We start from the raw sequence: 20,381 nt of genomic DNA, 5'->3' as shown, positions 1-20,381 counted from the left end.
TGGTAGTAACCCTCAGAGCTAATTTACACAACGTGCTTTGAACTGAACTTGGTAATGCAAATATAATGTCCTATTAGCAAACTATGAATGGTTCCTGCTGGGATTTGTACAATGATTCTGAGCTCATTATTACTGTCATTCAATACTGTGGATGAGTAGAGGAAAAATAATTAAACAAAATAGTACTTTAAATCCCAAAAGGAATGTAAAATCAACAAAGTTGAAAACCCAGAAGTCTTAACTTGTGTTTAATATATACACTCTGTGGAAAGGGAGGGGGAAGCATGGGTATGTGTTGAACACTCAGCATAGCTGCCCAGCCTAATTGGATGGAAAAATTGATACCCAGTGAATCACGTATTTCCCTCAAATGATTCCATAGTTGTCCGAATTTAAGACTGATAATGTTACATGGAAAATGCTGTAAGAAGTATTTTCTTCTAATCCTCCTTTAAATATAAGTCATCTTCCAAAAGTGTTGCTTGGGGATTTAGCGGTGTGACTCCTACTGATACTGCTGGAAGTTTCATGGCTAAAATGCACAAACAGCGCTTTGAAAAAGCCTCTTGCAATCCAGCACTGTGGCAGAATTGCTGTGTGAGCATTTCTCATTTCTACAGCTTGACCTGGTGTGAGCAGCAAAATCTATGGGAGACCTTAAAGTTCAGAAAACTGTTGAATGTTCCTCAACTTTCAATAAACATACAGGCTGGTACAAGTCCACTTCTATTAGACTGTGGCCATTTTGGCCCAACCTTTAAAATTCAGTTGGGGAGAGGGGAGGGATAAACCACGCTAACTGTTAAACTGACATATCACTCAGTCAGCCAAGCAAAGAGACAGCAGCTCAATTGAAAAAATATTGTCCAATCTGGTGCTCTGTAGCACTTGGCTCTACTTGGACTTGAACAGAGTGCCCTAAAAAGTGAGCTGTAACGTGCTCATCAGCTGCAGATGATGAGCTGACCAGCTCAGACCAACGGAGTTCCCCTTGGGCTCAGTTCTTCCAGCAGCACTTTCCAACCTGCTCTTCATTATGACTTTTTTTTTCCTATTTAACTCCATCCACTTCTCTTTCTGGCACTACTCCAGTCTGTTCCTGGGCAGACTGTGTCTCTTACACTGTTAACTGCCCAATAATTAGACTGAATACCTGAGCAGGAAACCCAAGTCATCCTCTCTATGTTCAGGCTGGTGGGACTGGTAGAAAATTTCATTCCCTAGGCATCATAGCCAAAGTTCGGTGTGATCTGGCTGGTGGCTTGCAGGCAACTCCATCTACCTGGCCACCTTTTCCATGAAGGAGTGATGAGATGGGTGGATGTTGTCTGAAGAGCTGATTAGTTTCTCCTGAGAGTGGCCAGAAGAAGGAAGAGTTATTGCTGCTTTTGCACCTTAGTGAGAATAGAAGGTTGAGAGAGGAGGCATAAAATCCTGATTTTGTACATTGTGGAGCAGCCTCATAATACTGCTGGTGCCATCGCTATGGGTTTTGGGATGTCCTGAAGATTTGAACTTTGACTTTTACCAGAGTTGGACTTCTAGCTCATGTCTTCAAAACTTAAGAAATTAAAACTTTCCAGGTGCCACTCGAAAAATGCTTTGGGTCATGAAGATTAGATCAACTAAGCATGTGAATTCGTACCTAAAGAACATTTGGTATTAGAAAATGTTAAATTAAGCTCCTGTAGAAAGAGTCTACATCAGTCATTGGGAAGTTATTTCAACATCACCAGAATGACCAGTAAAGTGTCCACAAACTACCGACTTGGGAGTCCTTATTAGATTGTGCTGAAAGTTTTCTTTTCTGGCAGCAAGTTAAGCACTGCAAGTTTGGTGTGGAGAGCAAAACCAGAAGTAAAATTCCCTGTGGTAATGAATGATTTACAGCTTAAGTGAAAGAGCAAAGCTGACAAGAACTGAAAAAGAGGAATTTGAAAGGCAGAGGAGTAGAAAGAAAAAAGAATAGAGGAGAAAATGAGACACAAACAATGTAGACTTAGGAGTCAAGGAGGGAGACAGCTAAGGTAATATGGCAGACAAAATGTACAAAAAAGAAAATCATAGTCAAAAGTCAAGAAGAAGTGTCAGCTCCACCAGAAATGGTTATTTTCAGTAACAAAAAAACCAAAAACAAAAACAAAAGCCATTGCATTAAAGCATCATGCTGCTCTGAAGAATTAATCCACTCTTCCTACTTAAAATATAGCAATGCTGTGAGACTCCATGCGAAGGGCAAGGTCTTTACTTCCCTTCTTTTATGGACATTACTCAAACAGAGGCCTTAGTATTTAATTAAAATAAAAGATTTTCTATTGATGCTGAAACTGTCTGCTTCAATCTAGAAAAAGATTTTTGAACTAGTAATAAGGCTGCTTTTTTCATCATCTCCCTAAGCAAAATATGAATGAAGTCTCTTTTTTTTGCCGAAAAAAGGTTACAGGGAGCTCAAATATTTTACAGTTTATCCAGATAAGGGCAAGATGCAGATTTATGTCTGGCTCTGGTGACAGAAGAGGGTCTCAAGGAAAAAAAGATATGAAATAGAGAGTAGCACAGGTGGAAATTACATGGTAGTCTGCAATGTAGTAGGTTTTGTCTTCCATTGGAATGTCATTGGAATCCCTTGTTTATTGTCTGCTTGAAAGTGGTGTGTGCAACTTACTTATAAAATGTACTTTATCATCTTATGGGAAATCTTATGCCTTCGTTGGGACCACCTTAACTTAGAGATATTAAAGCTGTTGCTTTCAAGAGCTCTAGTGTAGTAGAGTTTTGCACTAGAAAGTTAATAAGAAAGCTAACAAAGATTTTATGGTGTAAGCAATATTTTTAAGTTAGCCAATTAATTAATGATCCTGTCTTGAAAGCAGTTCAAAAAACGCCTGCCCCCTCAACAGTGTGCACTTGTGTCTGTGACTCTGCCCTTTTTGGTCCTCAGGATTAGTATGAGCACTTAGTGCACATACATTCTTGTAGCTACATCTGTTTTGCTCAGCTGCTGTAATTTTCCCAATTACATTTTGTAAATCTGTGCTCCAGCTTTGTGTGTTAGTCATAAAGAGGCTTTTAAGGTGTCACTGCATGTTCATGGTCAAAAGCATCATGTTTACATTGATATGTCAAGTACAGCCAAATATTACTGATGGGTTTAATGAAACTCATAAGCAGTTGTGTGCAGGTTGCATAATGCCAGGAGGAGGCGGCCAGGGCAAAGATTATTAGGGACTAAGGAAAGCAATATATTAAGGCTGTCTGCTTTACTACTTATGCCTGGAGTGGCTACAGAACAGGCTCTGCTCATCCTCTCTGCTGGGCAGCTTCACATTTTTTCTTGTTTAGAAGCCCTGTAATTGCATTGCAGAAAAGCAGCCTGGTATAGCCAACAGTGACCAAGTAGTTTACAAAGGGTTTCTGAAAACTGCAGTGTATCGGACTATGTGGGACACTTTGCTTCTCTGTATCGCTGCTCATTGTCAGCTATTTTTCAAAAAAGAAATTGCTGCTTCTGTGTAGTTTGAAGACTTGTTCTAGATCCTTGGAGAGAACAGCAGTACAAAAACGCAAGTTAGTGCTATTTGCAGTTATCATTTGTAAGCGTTGGTACAGGAAGTTATTGCTTTATTTGATGCCATTTCAAGGCTGTTAAAAAAATAGCTTGCAATGCTGAATATTCCTCTTTCTCATCGCTATTGCAATTTATATTACTTCTAACCTTCAGTATATACCTTTGAGCTCCGTTTTGCTTTCTTTAAAATAATCTGAAGGACTGATGTCTTAGCAGCCATTTGTTCTACCAGAGTGAAGATAAGTGTGTGTCATTTTCCTTTGTCAGTGGTAACATTGGCCTATTTTAACTTTTTTCTTTTTTGTTGCTTTTCAAAGGTCTTATGCTTGTACTCAGCTCTCCCTTTCATCTGTTTCAGTAGCCAGATTCTATGGCAGCATTTGGGAGCAAATTCCAATTTTTATTTTTTTTGGCTGTGCTGCAGTGCTGTGTTTTTGTTCCATAAAGAAGTTTTGAGCACAAACATCTTCTGCGTTAAATAATTGTATTTGTTGAAGTACAAAATATAATTTATCCTCTGGCTGAGGACTGTCTCTCTGTAGGTGCCTAGGTTCTTGCTAATTTGTATAGCCTGACTCTAGCCAACATGTTGAGGTGGAGAAAAGATAATTAGCAATATTAAGACTAGTATGAAATTTTGCAGAGTCCTTTTGGAAAAAAATTTCTGGAGGGGTTAGAGTGATTCAAAGAATTCTTTGACCGTCTTTCCTTTGTGACCTTAAATTAAAAAGCCAAAGTGGCTTACCCACTTAATATAATTTTTGGTTGCAATTCAGGGACTAAAACATTAGGTGTAATACTGAATACTTGAAAATTCAGCAGAACAGCTACTGTGGGAGAACTTAAACCAGCTACTGTATATTTTAGAAGTGTTGATGTTGCTGAACGGCTGTGACACATGTCCGATGGTCTATGGATCATCCCTATTAGCCATAAGGTATCCTGTTAAGCCAAAAATTGAATCGTGGTTTCACTTGTCTTCTAGTTTGTCTCCTCAGACAAAAAAAGTTTGAACTGTTCCTCCTTTTCATAATAGGGGCACTAGGTGTCGTCAGCTATTGTCATGGAGCTTAGACCCTGCATAAAGCCTGATTGTTTTCTGTTGTTTGTCTTGGATAGCTATATAAATGGCTCATTCTGGGTCTTTTTGTTTTATCTAACAGTGTTAAAATAAATCTTACTTTCAGGAAAAACTTGTGGCAATTTGACTAACAAGTTTGAACTCTTTTGGTGCCTATGCACATGTTGAGTCTGGTTGCCTTGTTAGCTTGTGTAATAGTTTCCAGATGATCTCTTGTGACTGCTGACAATCCACAGAGGGCAAGCTGGACACATGGCTCTTCTTGATGTTCAGGCTTTGCTTTGCAAGGAGATATGGGAAAAAAGAAAAAAATTTTTTTTGGGGGGGGGGGGGGGGGGGGTGAACAGATGGTCAGCAGGGGATTGAAGTAATAGGTTGCGAACAGGCAGAGAGGAAAACCAGGGAAGAGAAAACATGAAGAAAATGTAAGCAGATTGCTCGCTCTTCCTCCACCTTCCCCTTCATTTCTCCCCAATTGCTTAGTGCAGAATGGAAGGGAAATAGGAATGGAAAGTGAAAGGAAACTTTCCTCATGGTTTTTGGAAAGGATATGATACTTTCAATGCTAAGGTACATCGATAAATTGTTGTGTAATGTTCTATGTAAACAGTGACTTGGGTGGCTGCAGACAAGCTAGCAAAACAGGACGGTCCTGTCCATGTGATGAGATGGGAGAGTAAAACTCAACCCCTGCCTTGCCTGTAGGAGAATCAGGAGCCTCTGTCCCCTGAGGATGTTCTCAGTGCGGATCTCCAGCATCCTTCCAGAAGTGGTGCTGTGCAGTCACTCTGGAGCTAAAAATTGTGCGTGGTTCCACGTCTTAACTCATTTTAAATAAAGTAAAACCTGTCTGTAATGAAGAAAACCTTTCTGGGGGAAGTTGGCTTATTTATGTCAGTACTGGAAAGCAGAGAGATAGTTTGGGTTTGAGTTCAGATTCCCCTGCAGTGAGAATGTTGCCATCCGGTACCAAGCGCATGAAGAAGTGGGAATGATTTTCTCCAGGTCTGCAGCCAATTTAGAGCTCCATTTGGTGCACCCCAAACACTTGTAGCTTTTGAATCATTTGTGGAAAAGTAACCAAACCTGTGATAGGGGGTCTGCACCTGGCCTGTGGTTACTGCAGAGGTGGTATGTGCAGGCGAGAAGTTTAAGTTGGAAGGCCTGGAGGCTGTTCCCAGACCCGTGGCTGGACAGGTGGGTGGTCTTGCACTAATCACTTTATAACTCTCCCTACACTTTATGTAGCCTCTTAAAGTATCAAGGCAGGTCTGTTGTCAGGTAACTTCAGTGTTCCGGTTACTGCTGGGCCAACATTTCACCTACTGCCCCTTTAATTTAGAAGCAGGTGCTTGCTTTGATACTGCATAATAAAACAATTCATAAAATTTCAGCTGATTTTTATTTTAAAAGGTAGATTATTTACTGAAAGTATTTAGAAAGTAATTTGCCTCCTTTCCCTTGCTGTCTCCCACACGTAGCATGGGAGGAACCACTGTGTGTCAGGCTCGCCAGATTTTACAGAAATCTGAAAGAAGCTTAGAAACCCTATGAAAGTATGGTAATTCTCTTCAATTTAGGCAATTTAATCATCACAGAACTTGAAGGGTCACCTGTCTTTCTGGATGAAAAGTACCACATACAATGAAGAAGGTTCAGGAGGTAAATTCTGGGAATGTCTGTTTTTCAAATGTGCCTTTTTATGCAGGGTGGTCGCCCCCCCCTTTTCTGCTCTGCAAACCTTTTATGCCGTGCCCAGAGAGATAAAATTCTAGGTTGTTATAGGCAGAGCTGCTGCCACCTCCTGTCATTTCCCTTTATAAGATCTAGTTTTCTGGTTTTTATTTCTTTGCCAATCTTCTGTTCATGCTGAGATTTTCTATACCTTGTATCTGCCCTGACATCTAACTTGAGGGCAGGATGTGGCTTCTCTGTTAATATCAGTATTTTCTATATACTATATATGTTTAGCTGTAATTTTTTGCATCAAAGGCAAGGTGTCACTTGACTCGTTGCAGGCTCAAATTCATTGTTGCACCAAGGCCTACAAATTAAGCCAGCTGTAAATATGTTGAGAGCCTTGTAGGCAGAGACACAAGCAGACGGAGCATGTTCTTTGCTTGCTTCTGCTATGTGTAAAACACTGCCATCTCTCCAAATGAGCTGGTACTTGGCCTTTCTGGGGTCTCCTAAAGTGAGAAGCTGGTTGTCTTGGGTATTGCAGTGCTCACCCACTCCTGGCATCTCTAGAGGTTAGACCATATGCTTTCTCCTGTTCAGGATGTATCCACGTGTTTGAGAGAGAGTTAACAGTAGACCTTCTGTGTCAACAACCCCAAAGGGAACTTCCTGAGGAAGATGAGTTGTTCGTTCTGTAATTTTCCTCTTTTCCTGTTTCAGTGCAGCGTAAGTGGGAAAATGCTGTGCTCTCCTGTGTTCTGCCAATTTTGTATTTCTTTATTACTCTTCATATATTTTTTTTTTTATTACTTCCCGTATTTTTACAAAGGTTGAGGGTATGAAGTGGCAGTATGTTATAAGATTTTAAATGTAAGAGTGAGCAAAGTATTTTAAGACAGTGAAAGCTAGAACCTTTAATTGTTTGTTTCTATATATCAGAAGACTTGCCCTATGGTATCAGAGCAGTTGACCACCTAGTGCTGGAGAGGCAACTGAGGCTGATGGCAGAAATCTTCATATGGACAAGATGCAACATACTGCATCTCTCTGAGAGCTGTGAAAGCAGTGGAGCGGCATTTGACAATAGATCCCTGAAAGCCCCCTGCCCTCTTGTGGGATGGGATTATGATAAGATCAACATTACCAAATCACCCAGCAGTTGCTGCAGACGGCTCTTCCAGAGAGGAGGATGGAGGGATTGAGGCTGTCTAGCAGCCCCACATAGTGCAGCCCTGCTGCATTCACACAACTCAGTCCCAGCAGAACTGCTGTGCTTGAACTACCCGCTGGTGGCATGTCACCACAAAGCACAGCTTTGCATTTGTGTAGCAGGACAATATCCTATTCTTCAGGCCAGCTGTTTTCAGGAGGAAAAAACCTTGTGGCTGAGTTATAGAATCATCTCCAATTAGGCAGATAGTATCTTCAACTCCATCAAGTAAGATTGGGTTATGTCTTTAAATGTGCGGCTTTAATTTCCTAGATGTTCGGTACCAATTTTTGTCTTTCCAGTTCACCTTTATGTAGTCTTCCTATTCACGGAATAGCCAATCCATTTAGACTCCTCCTAAATTTTGGCCACCTCATCTCTGGTGGCAATATTTTCCTCAGGCTAATTTTGTGCTGTTCTGCAATGATATTTAGAGGATTAGCACATTGCTTAGAACAAACCACAATTGCTGGAAGAGACAGGTAGTAACTACGTATTTCCATATTTACTTCATTACTGGAAGACAGTGAACTAGCATAAAATTTGGTTGATTGACTTAATCCAGAATGTTAGCTTTTTTGGAGTATTTGCACGTCTTTAGCAAGGCATCTATTTTCCTCTCTATAATCCTGGCCTTTTCTGTTCTTTCTACTTGAGTTCCCTGGGAATAATGCACTGGAGAGAGGCTGTTGTTTTCTACACAGAGCTTGTTCTTTGGGTTTTTCCCCTGTCTGTCTGCAAGATGCAAAATTCCTTACCATTCTGTAATCCAAAATCTTGTTACTGGGGCTTGATAAATCATCTTGACATGTAGTTGAGCAGCTGAGATGTCGTCTCTGAAGTTTGACTGGCTTTTCAAGTTAACCTTTAAATATATCGAAGCCATTCTGCAGTTTTTCAGACCCCAACTTCACACATTAATGCAGCACATCTTCCACGACAGAAAAGATCAGATATTTTCAACTAATCTTGTTCTGCTTTCGCTTTTCTCTTAGCATTAATAATAATTTCTACATTAAAAAATAGAATAGTGACAGGACAAGCAACCTGTCAACCTTGTTCACACCTGATTCTGCCCTCAGAGTTTACCCCGGGTGGATCAATGCATGTCCATGCAGTTACTTCTATTTTTGTATCGTTCGTAAGAGCCAAATCTCATCTAGATCCTTAAGTCGGGGAAAAATCTCATTGAAGCCCGTGGGAGTTTTGCTCTACCTGACTAAGAAAGTATTTGAGAAGGAAGGTAATGCTTGTAGATTGGAGAGGCTAATTGTGTAGGCTTCAGGTTTGCCATGCAGGCAGGTAATGCCTGGCAGTTCTCTTCATGCTGGGTCTAGATTTGCTAGCAGCCATTGCTGCTGTTCCAACCTTTAATTTTGTGTAAAAATGTGTGTCACTATTCAACCCCACTCTCCACCCATCCGTGTCCCCCCACCCCCCCAAAGAAAAAAGAAATAATGCCTTTTAGAATGGAAGGCAAAAAAATAATTTTGGACTTTGTATCTCTCGGACTCAAGGTGTGGATCACTTGTCTGGTAGAGAACTAGAAACCTGTAGGCTAGCACTTAAAAACTGCTGTGATATTGGCTACCAATTTTTTGAGGCACCTAATTCAATGTTGAAGACTTATTCTTCTGAAGTGCCAAGCATCCACATCTGGAGCTTCCATATGGACACTGGGTTCAAGGTATCTCCAGTCAGATATTCAGTTTTAGAAAGTTTTTGAAAATATTGATCATAGCATCCAAAGCATATGTCATGGTCCATAGGTCTTTGTAAGCTCCATTTGTGAGGACCAAGACTGAAGGATAAAAATGATGATACGTCTTCATGTGCAGGCTCAAATAGTATTTGTAAATAACAGAAATAGCATTACCGCAGTGGGGCTGCTTTCAGATGAGAAACACGTGATGTTATTTTAAAAGAACACTATGAGGGTTAATTACTGGAAGATATTTATGCAGCTTCTAAAATGGCAGATTTATGCTCTGTAACAACTAAAAGGCCACCACAGGAGCTCACTGCTGCCCCTCAGCTCTGTCTGACCAGGGCTGATTCCGAGACTGGACTTGGTCTGCTGCTGTAAAGAGGAAGAAAAATATATGATAAAATAAGAGAAAGAAATGCTGAATCACTTTTCTTCAATTAAGGCTTCACAAGAAAAGTCTGTTTTAAATCTTAGCAAATTCCCTGGTGTCTGATCTTCTGTGAGTATTTATACTTTTTTATTTTAATAACTCCCCTCAAGGCCAGTAATGAGCTAAGCATGTAAATCCCCAGAGAACTGATGAAAAAAGCAATCCCATTCACTTAAACGTAAAAATAAACCGTTTGGCATGTTTATGCAGAAAAGAATCTTGTAAATTATTATTACTTTTTTCTCTGTCATCTAGTACTTTCTTAACTAGATTGAAGGAACGCACAGCTTCCTGTTTGCATTTTTTTGCTTTGAAGTGATGGTGAATAGATTCATTTAATTAGTACAAAAAATCTGCTAATTTGTTGCTTGTCTTCTATTTCAAATGGATGATCTAAAAGGTTGAAAGTATTTCTGTATCTATTGCAGTGCTGCTTGCAGTTTGTTACGAGGGAAGTAACCTCCATTGGATTTTTAAGCAGTGTTTTCCTTCCAGCAAAATCTCCAGGTCACAGCTCTTCCCATTACATGCAGAAGGCAGCAAGGAGACAAAGCTAGTCTGGGTAGCTTTCTCTTTCAGCAGCAAAGTTTGCATTTCTTTTAATGTAGTTAAAACATTTGACAAGAGAGAGTAAGGTTTAGTAATGTGAGGTGACTTCCAAATGAGTGTTAGCTTTTTACTGACCTACTTTTGACTAGTGGTGTATTCTTGTCCATTACTTCTTGTCATTGAATAACGCTGATATATTAAGCTGTGTGCTTCAAGGGCATTGTAAAATTGCATGTAGGGGCAGGACTGCACTGTGAAAGTGCGAATTACTCTTATCAGATCATACCCAATTAAAAAGTGACAAGCACAGCAGGAGAAATTGAAAGCAAGGTTTATCTTTCATGTAACATAAGAAGTCACTATATCGGTTAGAAACAAAGTGAGTGTGAAACAGATTCTCCACCTCTTCTCATCCCTCTCCAAAAATTAATATTATCTGCTGACTTCGTTATCTGAAAGAATAAGCCCCTGCGTTGTAACAGCTCATGTTGAAGGATATTATGACACTGGCAAGAGAAGGGGAAGTACGGCAGCCATACACCTTTAAGCTATCTGCTATCAAAGCGTGTGCTGAACCTCGGGTCAGTGCATTGGGGATCGACAGATAGGAAGTTTGGAAAAAGTGGTGGTAGTTTATATAAAGCTGTAGTGTGTCATTAAAGGAAGACTTGCAGTCTTGCAGGCTCTCTGCAGTTCCGCAGGAAGCGTAGGAATAAAAGCATGGTAGGGAAACCTGAAACTTCTACTAAGCCCTGTAGTTGTTATAAAACCACTACAAGCTAAGGAAACTTATTTAGTCTCCACTGCCATTGCAAAAATCCTTATATAACCTTTTGCATAACATTCACCAGCACTCTTGTAATGGTGAAATGGGTCTGTGAATGTGTAAACAAATGAAGTTGTCTGTATAGAATATAATCTTCCAGAATCCTGCTGGCTCAAGATGTTGTGTTGCAGAGCCTATTCTGATGGTGAACCTGGATTAAAGATGTTATGAAAAAAATTGTGGTGCTTTCCAGAGTACTAGGGTTGTGGTGGGTTTTGGTTTTTTCTTTTGTTTTGGGTTTGGGGTTTTTTGGTGGGTTTTTTTTTTTTGCTAATCTGATAAACTCTCTCATAAAAAAAAAAAACCAAAACAACAGTAAATCAACTTTGCAAAATGTGTCCTATATTTGCTATGGAGATGCAGACTGCCTCAGTGATGTGTGACTGCTCTGTGACCAGGTGAACACCACCTTCTGCAGACAGTCGATGTTACATTGACCCTAATGCTTGCTGCTAATGGTATTACCTAAGTGCTTTCAGTTAGTGAGCTCCTGTGTGTGTGTATGTGTGTGTGAACACAACTTTAGCACAGCTGATGTGATTAATGCCGAGTTTTCAGATTAGGCTTTAGTGTGTGACATTCTACTTTGTGAAGAAAAAAAAAATAATACAAAAAATAAAAGGGAAAAGTGAGAAATATGTGAAGCACTTGATATGTGTAAGCTGTGCTTGGAGGCATTGTATTGTAGGGAAGATAGGTGGAGGTGGATGGGTAAATTCACAGGGTACCTGATCCATGTAGCAAGATTAGCCCATAAAAACAGTGATGCTCTGTAGAATGCATCTTCATATAAAATATATATTTAATTGACGTACAACAACTTAAGAGTTTAAAAGGGACCGACTGATTTACAGTCCTACTAGACTTGGAGTTGGCAAGCAGCTGTTATGGAGGGGAAAAAAGTTATAATGTGAAAATGGTTATCCTCTAAAAGCCTCCATTTTCCTGGAGGGGATTTACCTTTTCCCCCATCTGTAGCAATGATGGAGCACCAAGGGTCATCCAAAAGAATGGCTTTATTATTGTGTGTTATGATGAGTAGGTAGTTTATTGGAATTTCTTCTGAGTGAAGAAGTTGTAGGGACTCGTATGCAGGCAATATCTAGGTCCCAAGTTTAAAAACAAACAAACAAAAAACCCCAAACCACAAAAAACCCTCCAAGTCTCCTAACAATCTTGAGTGGTAATTCTTTCCATTCTATAGTGTTTTGGTTCTGTCAGAAGAAGTTTGATACAAGATTCATAACACTTTAAAGGACTCTTGTGCATGGACTGACAAATTAGGCTTGCTTTCTAAATGGGAGGACCTAGCTGTGTGGGTTGTGGGGTTTTTTGTTTGGTTGGTTTGTTTTCAGTTTATTTTTTCTTTTGTCAAGAGGAAACTTCTACAAACTGTGCCTTTGGTAGTTTCACCGTTTTTCTGGCACAACCAAGAGGTTAATGCATTAATTACTAGATATATTAATGTAATACAGATACAATAGATGTTCAAGAAAAAAAGGGAGAAGACACCCATGCTGTGATTTGAATGTGGAAAAGATTAATGGAATTCTCATTTCTAACTGATCTATGTAAAATTTGGGGGTAAGAGATAAGTTGGTTTAAAAAAAAAAAAAACAAAAAACTGTACGGTTATACTATTACCTGACTTTGACTTTTATTTTGCAGTGACCAGTGTAAAAGAAAATGCTGAAAAGTACATGGAGATGCTGGAGGATAAACTACATAGGTAAGGATAATATCATGTAAACCTTTGAAAGATTAAAAATGCTTGTTAATGCAGCATTGACATGCATAAAAGTGTTAGGGAATGTTTTGGAACTTGCATTAGAATAATACCAAAAGTAGTTCCAAAGTTGGAAATCCCGTAAGTGTCATTAAGACCTCTGTTCATGGCTATGTTCAGCAGCTTTGCCACCAGCCTGCCAATGGATGCATGTAAAAAAGAATCGCTGTGTTCTCTAGTGCGTAGGACTGCTCTAGAGAGGTGGTGGTACGGCCAGAGAAAAGGGAGCATGCGTGCGGTTGGTGTGCACTGCTCCAGCTCTGCCTGCAGGTGCTGTAATCAGCGGTGTGAGCTCTTGAACACCCAGAAGCCCTCAAGTATTGGGGACGTGACAGCCGGTTGAAAAATCACCCCTCTGTTCCTATGCACAACCCAACTCTGAGCAGAGCCAAGGAATCCCAGAATTCTGGGCATCTTTAACAAGTAATGACTCTTTATATAATAATTTTGAAAGACTGCCATTTTGGGGGATTGTGGAAAGCAAATAGAAACCAAGACAACAATGGAGATATTTTAAGAACTGAATCCTAATGCAGAATTTACTTATTTTTGTGCTTTTTTTTTAAACAAATGTTAGTATTTATATTTCCTTCTCTTGATGTGTGAAGGGGGCTCTAGATCACCCCTCAAATTTTAGGTTAATCCTTAAAATATGGTTAGCAAATGTTGCAGTGCTGTTGCAATGGAATCTTAGGCAGTAATTGGGAGTTTGTGTCTTAATAAAATGCAACCCACCAAATTGGCACCACTTCCATTTCTATTCTAAGCAGGTATAATTAATAAACTTGTTGCCCTCATTATTTTTTGTTGTATTGATAGAGAGGGTTCTAGATCTTTAGACGTGCTCGCTCATACTTTTGAATATAGAAGTGATTTAAAAGTAATTGAGCTGAGTGAAAAATGTTAGAAACAGACCTCGAAGATCAAGCTGCGTGTCTGTGTGCTGTCTAACTCCCTTTTAATAACATTTATACTCCATATACTCCAATCCATAAGTGTACGACAAGTCTTAAGAACTTTCTGTGCGTTGTCTTTTTGAAAACCATACTCTTTATTAAAAAATAAAATATAAGGTATAACAACGTGTATTGATGCTTCTAGGCTGTATGAATTTAACTGGCATATCAGGCTCCCAGAAGGAAGTAAATTTCTCTTTAACTTTTACATACTTGGAGAATCTGTGTACTTTTTTTTTCCTCCTTCTGAGGATTTATCAGATAGAATTTGCAGTTGTGGTTTGTTTTAATTTATTTATGCCTTTTTGTATAATTTTTGGGTGGTCTACCTGGACTTTTCTGCATCAGTATCTTAAATTGCAACACATTTTTATGTGTCTTGATAGGTGTTGTTAATGAGCTTTGCAGAGTGCTTTTTTCCCCCCTCTTCCTGCTATTTGTGGGAGAAATTTCCATGGTGAACTGCTGGTATTCATCCTGCTTCTGTGGGGAGTATCATTTCAGGGAAAGGATTAAAAGTTAAACTCTCTTTTTGTCACTGCTTTATATTTTGGAAGTATTTTTTTATAAACAGTAGTTGACCATTTCAGACTTCCCTTAGTAGATTTAAGAGTTGTCGAATATTATAATTTGTTGCTTTGGTATGCAAGGGTTGCCTTCCTCAGTAGTGTTTCAGTCTAGGTTCTCTATTGCAACCAGGCTACAGGCTTCAAAGTCTTGCTGTTGAGGTAAGTGTTCTTCCCAGCCTATGCTGAGGACAGAAATGCATGAAGTCCAGGTATATCGTTGCAGCCGTACTGGTGCATTTAACATGCACTTCAGAGCTTGCCATCAGCTTCTCTAACAGACTGTTGTGGTGTTGCCAAGCTTCTGAAATTTCCCTTCCTGCTCTTAAGAAGTAAAAGAAAAAACACCCCACCCCCCACCCCCAACAACAAACGCCCTTAAAACTCACCAAATAAACGCAACAAAAACTTCCCCCAAAAAAACACCGCAGTGCTGGCCAAGCCCCCAGATGGCGAAGATTCAGTCCTGAACCAGTGGCAGTTTTTCAATATGTACAAATGGTATAATTCTAAAAATAGTTTATCCCAAGTAATTAAGGGCTAAGAATTTCTTTTAATATTGGTGGGAAGAGAAAATCTCTAATGTTTTTACCAGAAAGAAATCTCTAAGATACTACATCTTTAAAATCGTTTTATATTTATGCTAATAAAGTGGTTATAGATACTTACTTGTTTTTTAAAGGTTCTTTGGACTTTAAGTAATTAACTACACCTGCTTTACAGCTTGAGTAATTAAAAAAAGTAAGCAAGAGCCCAAGAGGCCCCCCCCCCCCCTTAAAGAAGTAACTTGAGAGACTGTTTCTCTTTTTTTGGTCTACATACAGAAGCTCAGGAAGCTCAGATTACTCCTTTATATATATCGTAACCTAAAGAAAGACTCTGTAAGGAAAGTTTAAAGAATAAGTTTTAAGTTTGCTTTGTAGACGGAGGTAGAATTTGCATCTGGCTCATGGATGCACTTTTTTGGATGCCTTTGAAACCAATAGAGGATCGAGTCTGTGCAGCATGAATTGAAATAAGCTTCTAAAGTTTTTCTCCAGATGAAACATTATCATTTTGATAGGTGATGTTTCAAAGAGAAACAACCTAGATTCACAACCCTTCAATTTAAGATATAGCTTCAAAATAAGGTAGAACTGTTAGAAATATAATTTTTGACCACTTTTATAATAGAAGAGAATTAATGAAGAAAACTCAGACCAAAACTGCTTTAATGAAGATTAAAGTTTAAAAAGTATCAATTTTATCAATTAAACACCCCCCCCCTTTCTCTTTTGTTTATTTTCTTAAGAAAAGTTTGGAACATATTTCTCTTGTGATTTTTTTGTTGTTCTTTTTTGGGGGAGGGAGGGAACCTAGCTTATTCACTGGAGTGCCTTTTTTCGGTGGGGTTTTTTAATTTTTTTAAACAAATGCAGTACTTTTTACTGCAGCCTACAAAATGCATCTGTTCAAGTAGCTTAATAGAATGTTAGTCTGTTTGATTAAGAACAGTACTCTTTTAATAGCCTTGCACCTACAGAAAAAAAGGGAAAATTGCATTGATAAAAAAGGAGATATGTTCAGTATCTAATAATTTCACCCCAAACAAGGCTAACCACCCATTAAGTACACAGATTACTTGACATTGTTTTTTCCTTTTAAAATATAGCTTGTATTCTGAGCAGTGGATTGACAGTTGTTGAGGACAGTATCCTTCAAGAAAAGAATAAATAAATAGCATGTCTAATAATCCTGCGGGCTGTCTCTTTTCCAGTCACCAATATACATCGAGCCACTCCTAGAGTGTATACATTAAATCACTAGCTGCTCTTTGAGAGTGTAAATACCATTGCCATCGCTTCCATGGGAGACCTTGCAAATCACTTACCTTTTGTGTTAGTAAACAGGAGATGTGCAAAAGTGGTCAGAGTTAGGATAATGAAACTGTCTTCAGTGAAGACATCTGTCTGTATGAATATCTGAAGTGCAAGAAGTTTTGCTTAGATAACTTCAGCTCATCACTTGAGCCATTTAAGAGGGATTGTACAGGAGAAGTTTACTATAGTTGTCTGATCTAGCTCATTGAAAGTCAGCCGAGCATCTTCTTGTGGGACCCTTGCTCTTCCACAGAAAGTGTTTTTCTTCATTTCACTTCTTTCCACCCCAAGTGAAGGCTCTGCTGGGGCTTTGTATCATTACCATGACTAAAGTGGGCTTCAACAATTCAACTCTTTCAAGAACCACCAAGTTCTGCCATAAGTGAGTTTAAGTCATGTAAATGGTTGAGGGTCATGAATTGAGCCCAGGAGAGTGCTATAAGAGCAGAAGATTCGGGTTGGGATATCATGCTTAAATACTGTCTCCTGAATCAATACTTAAATAAAATTGGCCAGATTTTGCAAAATGTGTGGGGTACCAATAAACACCTTTGAAATCAATGGAGGTGGAGAGAGAGTACCAAGTTACATTTGTTTAGGTACTTAGAATAGAATCGTCAAGGTTGGAAAAGACCTCTAAGATCATAGAGTCCAACCATCAACCCAACACCACCATGCCCACTAAACCATGTCCCTAAGCGCCTCATCTACCCGTCTTTTAAATACCTCCAGGGATGGTGACTCAACCACTTCCCTGGGCAGCCTCTTCCAATGTTTAACCACTCTGTCAGTAAAGACATTTTTCCTCACATCCAATCTAAACCTCCCCTGGTGCAACTTGAGGCCATTTCCTCTTGTCCTATTGCTTGTTACTTGGGAGAAGAGACCGACACCCACCTCGCTACAACCTCCTTTCAGGTAGTTGTAGAGAGCAATGAGGTCTCCCCTCAGCCTCCTTTTCTCCAGGCTAAGCAACCCCAGTTCCCTCAGCCGCTCCTCATACGACTTGTTCTCCAGACCCCTCACCAGCCTCGCTGCCCTTCTCTGGACACGCTCTAACACCTCGACGTCCTTCTTGTAGTGAGGGGCAATGCTGCGTATACTTAGGTGTGGGAATCCAAGTCTTGACTTGGAGTTTTGTAAATATTCACTTGTTTTTGAAGATACCAAAAAAACCACCTGCCTTTTATATGGGTAAGGAACCTTTGATATGTATTTCTGCATGAGAAGTCATCTTCTGAGTTATTTGCTAGCTCTTACATATCTCAATGAACGTCATGCGACGTGAGCAATTGTGTGTCTGTCACATTTTACATGTGCCCTGTATCTCATTAAATCCCTGTCCTAGCTTCAGTCTATTTCCCTTCCATCGCAGAGGGGGTTGTGAGAATGCGTGTGGATAAAAAGATTGATCTGTGCGAGAACTGTATTTGATAGCTGAAGAAATGAAAACAAATGTGTGGAACAAGGTAAAACTTAAAAATAAAAAAATTCTCTTTCAGACCATTGCCCTTGTAGAAGCTAGTAAATGTTCCACAGCAAATACAGTTATCTTATAAAGTGCTGTGCAAAAACAGGAATTCGTTTACATCACTGAAACATGCAACAAAAGGCTTTGCTTCTTTCAGCTCAGTCTTACCTTTGGAGACACTGCTCTGCTATTCTTGCAGTAGTAGAGGGAAATAAACCATTTTATTTAATTACAAAAAAATATTTTTTTAAAATATTTTTCTTTTTATACTTTTTTTATATTTCTTTATAGCAAAGAAAACTAAGATTAAATTAATGGTGCAAATCAGCTTCATGAGATTTAGGATGAAGTAACAATGCTTTTATTTTTCAAGCGTCCATCTGCTAGATATCCATAGAAACATATTTGGAATACATTGCCCATGTGAAACTTATTAGAAGCTGATAACCTGTGAAAGTTTGCACTCTTAAGCAGATGGAGTAAATGTGGCAGAATTGTTCTAAAAGAGCGTCATCTGAAGATTTCTTTTTTGTATGCTGTGAATCATTTGACTTTTGCCCTAAGAACTGGGTTTTTTGGCATACCAAATATTTCCTGAGTGGCATTGCATGTTAACATGAAAGTTATGCCTGAACCGTAGCCTGAGCAACTAATGATAGATATGATACGCAATGAAGGAGCATCTCATAAGTGAAAATACATCTTGAGGGGGTCGGACACAGAGAGCAAATAAAACATCAGGAGAAACCAGAGATCTTGGGACCATCGTTTATCCTTCTGCATGCACTCAGAATGTAAGAGCCAGACCTGTCACGGAAAATTGAACCCCGAGGCAGAAGAAACCCCAGAAGGAGCTGCCTTCATCGCTAATTAAACAATTAGGGATTTAAACGTTTCTCAAAAGCATAATGATTTTCTGTGGTGAGGTGAGATCCCTGTGTCCACTCAGAGCCCTGTCTGAAGTCTGACACTGTGCTGTGGAAGAGCAGCCTGTGGTATCCAAGCCTACAAGTACAAACTTGCAAATATCGAGCATTTTAATGACAAAGCCCCTCTGTGGCCGTCTACAGACCCTTACCTTCTGTAAGGGTAAGATTTCATCTTGGGCTGTTAGTGCCCTGTATGTCATTGTGTAGAATGCCTGGTGTTTGCCAGAGGAGAACTGCTGTGCTAAGGCTGCTAAGTAAGGCTTTCCAAAAGCTTTTCCCTCTCGTATACGCAGCAGCGCAGGCATGCTTGGGAGTGCCAGATGGCCTGTGGTAATTTTGTGTAACCTGTGACCTCCCTCAGTCGCACTGAGGGCTGTTTCAGTTGCTGGTAGTATCTTAGTAGTGCACAGATAGGACTGAAATGCCATCTTTGCCTACCTCCCCCAGGACTATGTGTTTTCTACTACGCTTCCAAAAGAGTCCACAGCCCTGTCCCTTGCTGGATAGTGATCTGATCTTATTTTGCTTACCAACAGTTCTGCTGCAGGAGTGTTAAATGCAGGTTAGACAAAATACTAGATCCTTCTAGTGACTCATTTAGTCCCTTTCTTCTTCCCAGCTGGTCTAAGTCATACACAGCTGTGAGAACATTAGCTCTGAAATTGTGAGCAGCAGACACTTTATATGCGGTGATGCATTCCTTTATATCTCATGGCCCACATGGTGATGGCTTCTAAATCCCTTATCATAACTGCCTCAGGCTGGAAATAATTTTTTTGTACCAGCCGATGTAAAGATGACATTTCTTGAGCTGAGGGAATTTAATGTGATTGTACTGTTCTCCAGGCCTCAAAAGATTATGCTGTGACTTCCATTCATCACAAAAACGGGGCTTTTTAGTTGCTTTTTCTAATTCCCAGATAGGAAGCATGAAATTATTTTGGGGGAATAATATTGTTCAAGAATAACTGGTGACAATTACACGAAGGTGTTTTATTGAGCCATTTTCTGTGCTGTTCTGCAAGAATGGGGAAACAAATAAATATGCCTGCTAGTAAGATGCAATATTGCAATGACTGTGCTTTGCTATTATTGATTGTTGAATTATACAGCACCTGGTAACTTTGCAAATGTATGCAAAACCTCTCTTCTTTAATTGATTCTTTTTTGCTATTTGTCTTGGTTCATTTTCTGTTCACCAGTGTTTGTTTTCATGTTAATGGTGGCTTTTTTTCAACTCATGGATGCACAGTGCAGGAAACGTAGTGGAGTCTTACCCTGATCTAAGGTGTGCTCATCTGCACAGCTCCTTGTTCACTGAGGTGTGAAGGGGATTGTGTGTGTTTAGGACAACTTGCATTTACTGAGGAAGCAGAAGTCTAGCCCAAGGTGTGTTTTACCTGATATCATACATCTGTGATTGTTTTTTTTTTTCTTAAAGGTTTCAATCAAATGTCACTTGACCATTTCAGAATAAATGGGGCTGCAACCTGATTGCTCAAGCTGCTAGTGTATGCGTGCATTCTGCATCGGAAAGTTGTGGATTTGCACATCTTTTGCAGGCAGTATTTTTAATGTGTTTGAATGTGTTATCTTCACTGAGGTCCATCCCTTCAGGCAAGATGTGCAATGTCCCGAGGGTCCCGTGCCATAAGAGGACAGGATTAATTGCTACCACATCACATTGTAGTTTACTTGAAAATGAACAGTCTTAAAACAGTTATTCTCTTCCCTTATTATTAATCCTGTTAGTTTACATACC

General features: G+C 39.5%; 1 protein-coding gene across 1 annotated transcript in view; it reads left to right on the top strand.

Moving 5' to 3' along the window:
- DISC1 (disrupted in schizophrenia 1) overlaps window positions 1-20,381 on the top strand; it is a 185,832-nt gene that overhangs the window by 125,259 nt on the left and 40,192 nt on the right. The window contains 1 exon segment of the mRNA XM_009329171.1: window positions 12,721-12,781. Coding sequence (XP_009327446.1) covers window positions 12,721-12,781 — 61 coding nt within the window.

Source organism: Pygoscelis adeliae, unplaced genomic scaffold (assembly GCF_000699105.1).
Source record: "Pygoscelis adeliae isolate BGI_AS28 unplaced genomic scaffold, ASM69910v1 Scaffold77, whole genome shotgun sequence".
NCBI classification, from domain to species: Eukaryota; Metazoa; Chordata; class Aves; order Sphenisciformes; family Spheniscidae; genus Pygoscelis; species Pygoscelis adeliae.
The sequence above is the reverse complement of the archived record's forward strand: the minus strand, read 5'-3'. Positions and strand labels throughout refer to the sequence as shown.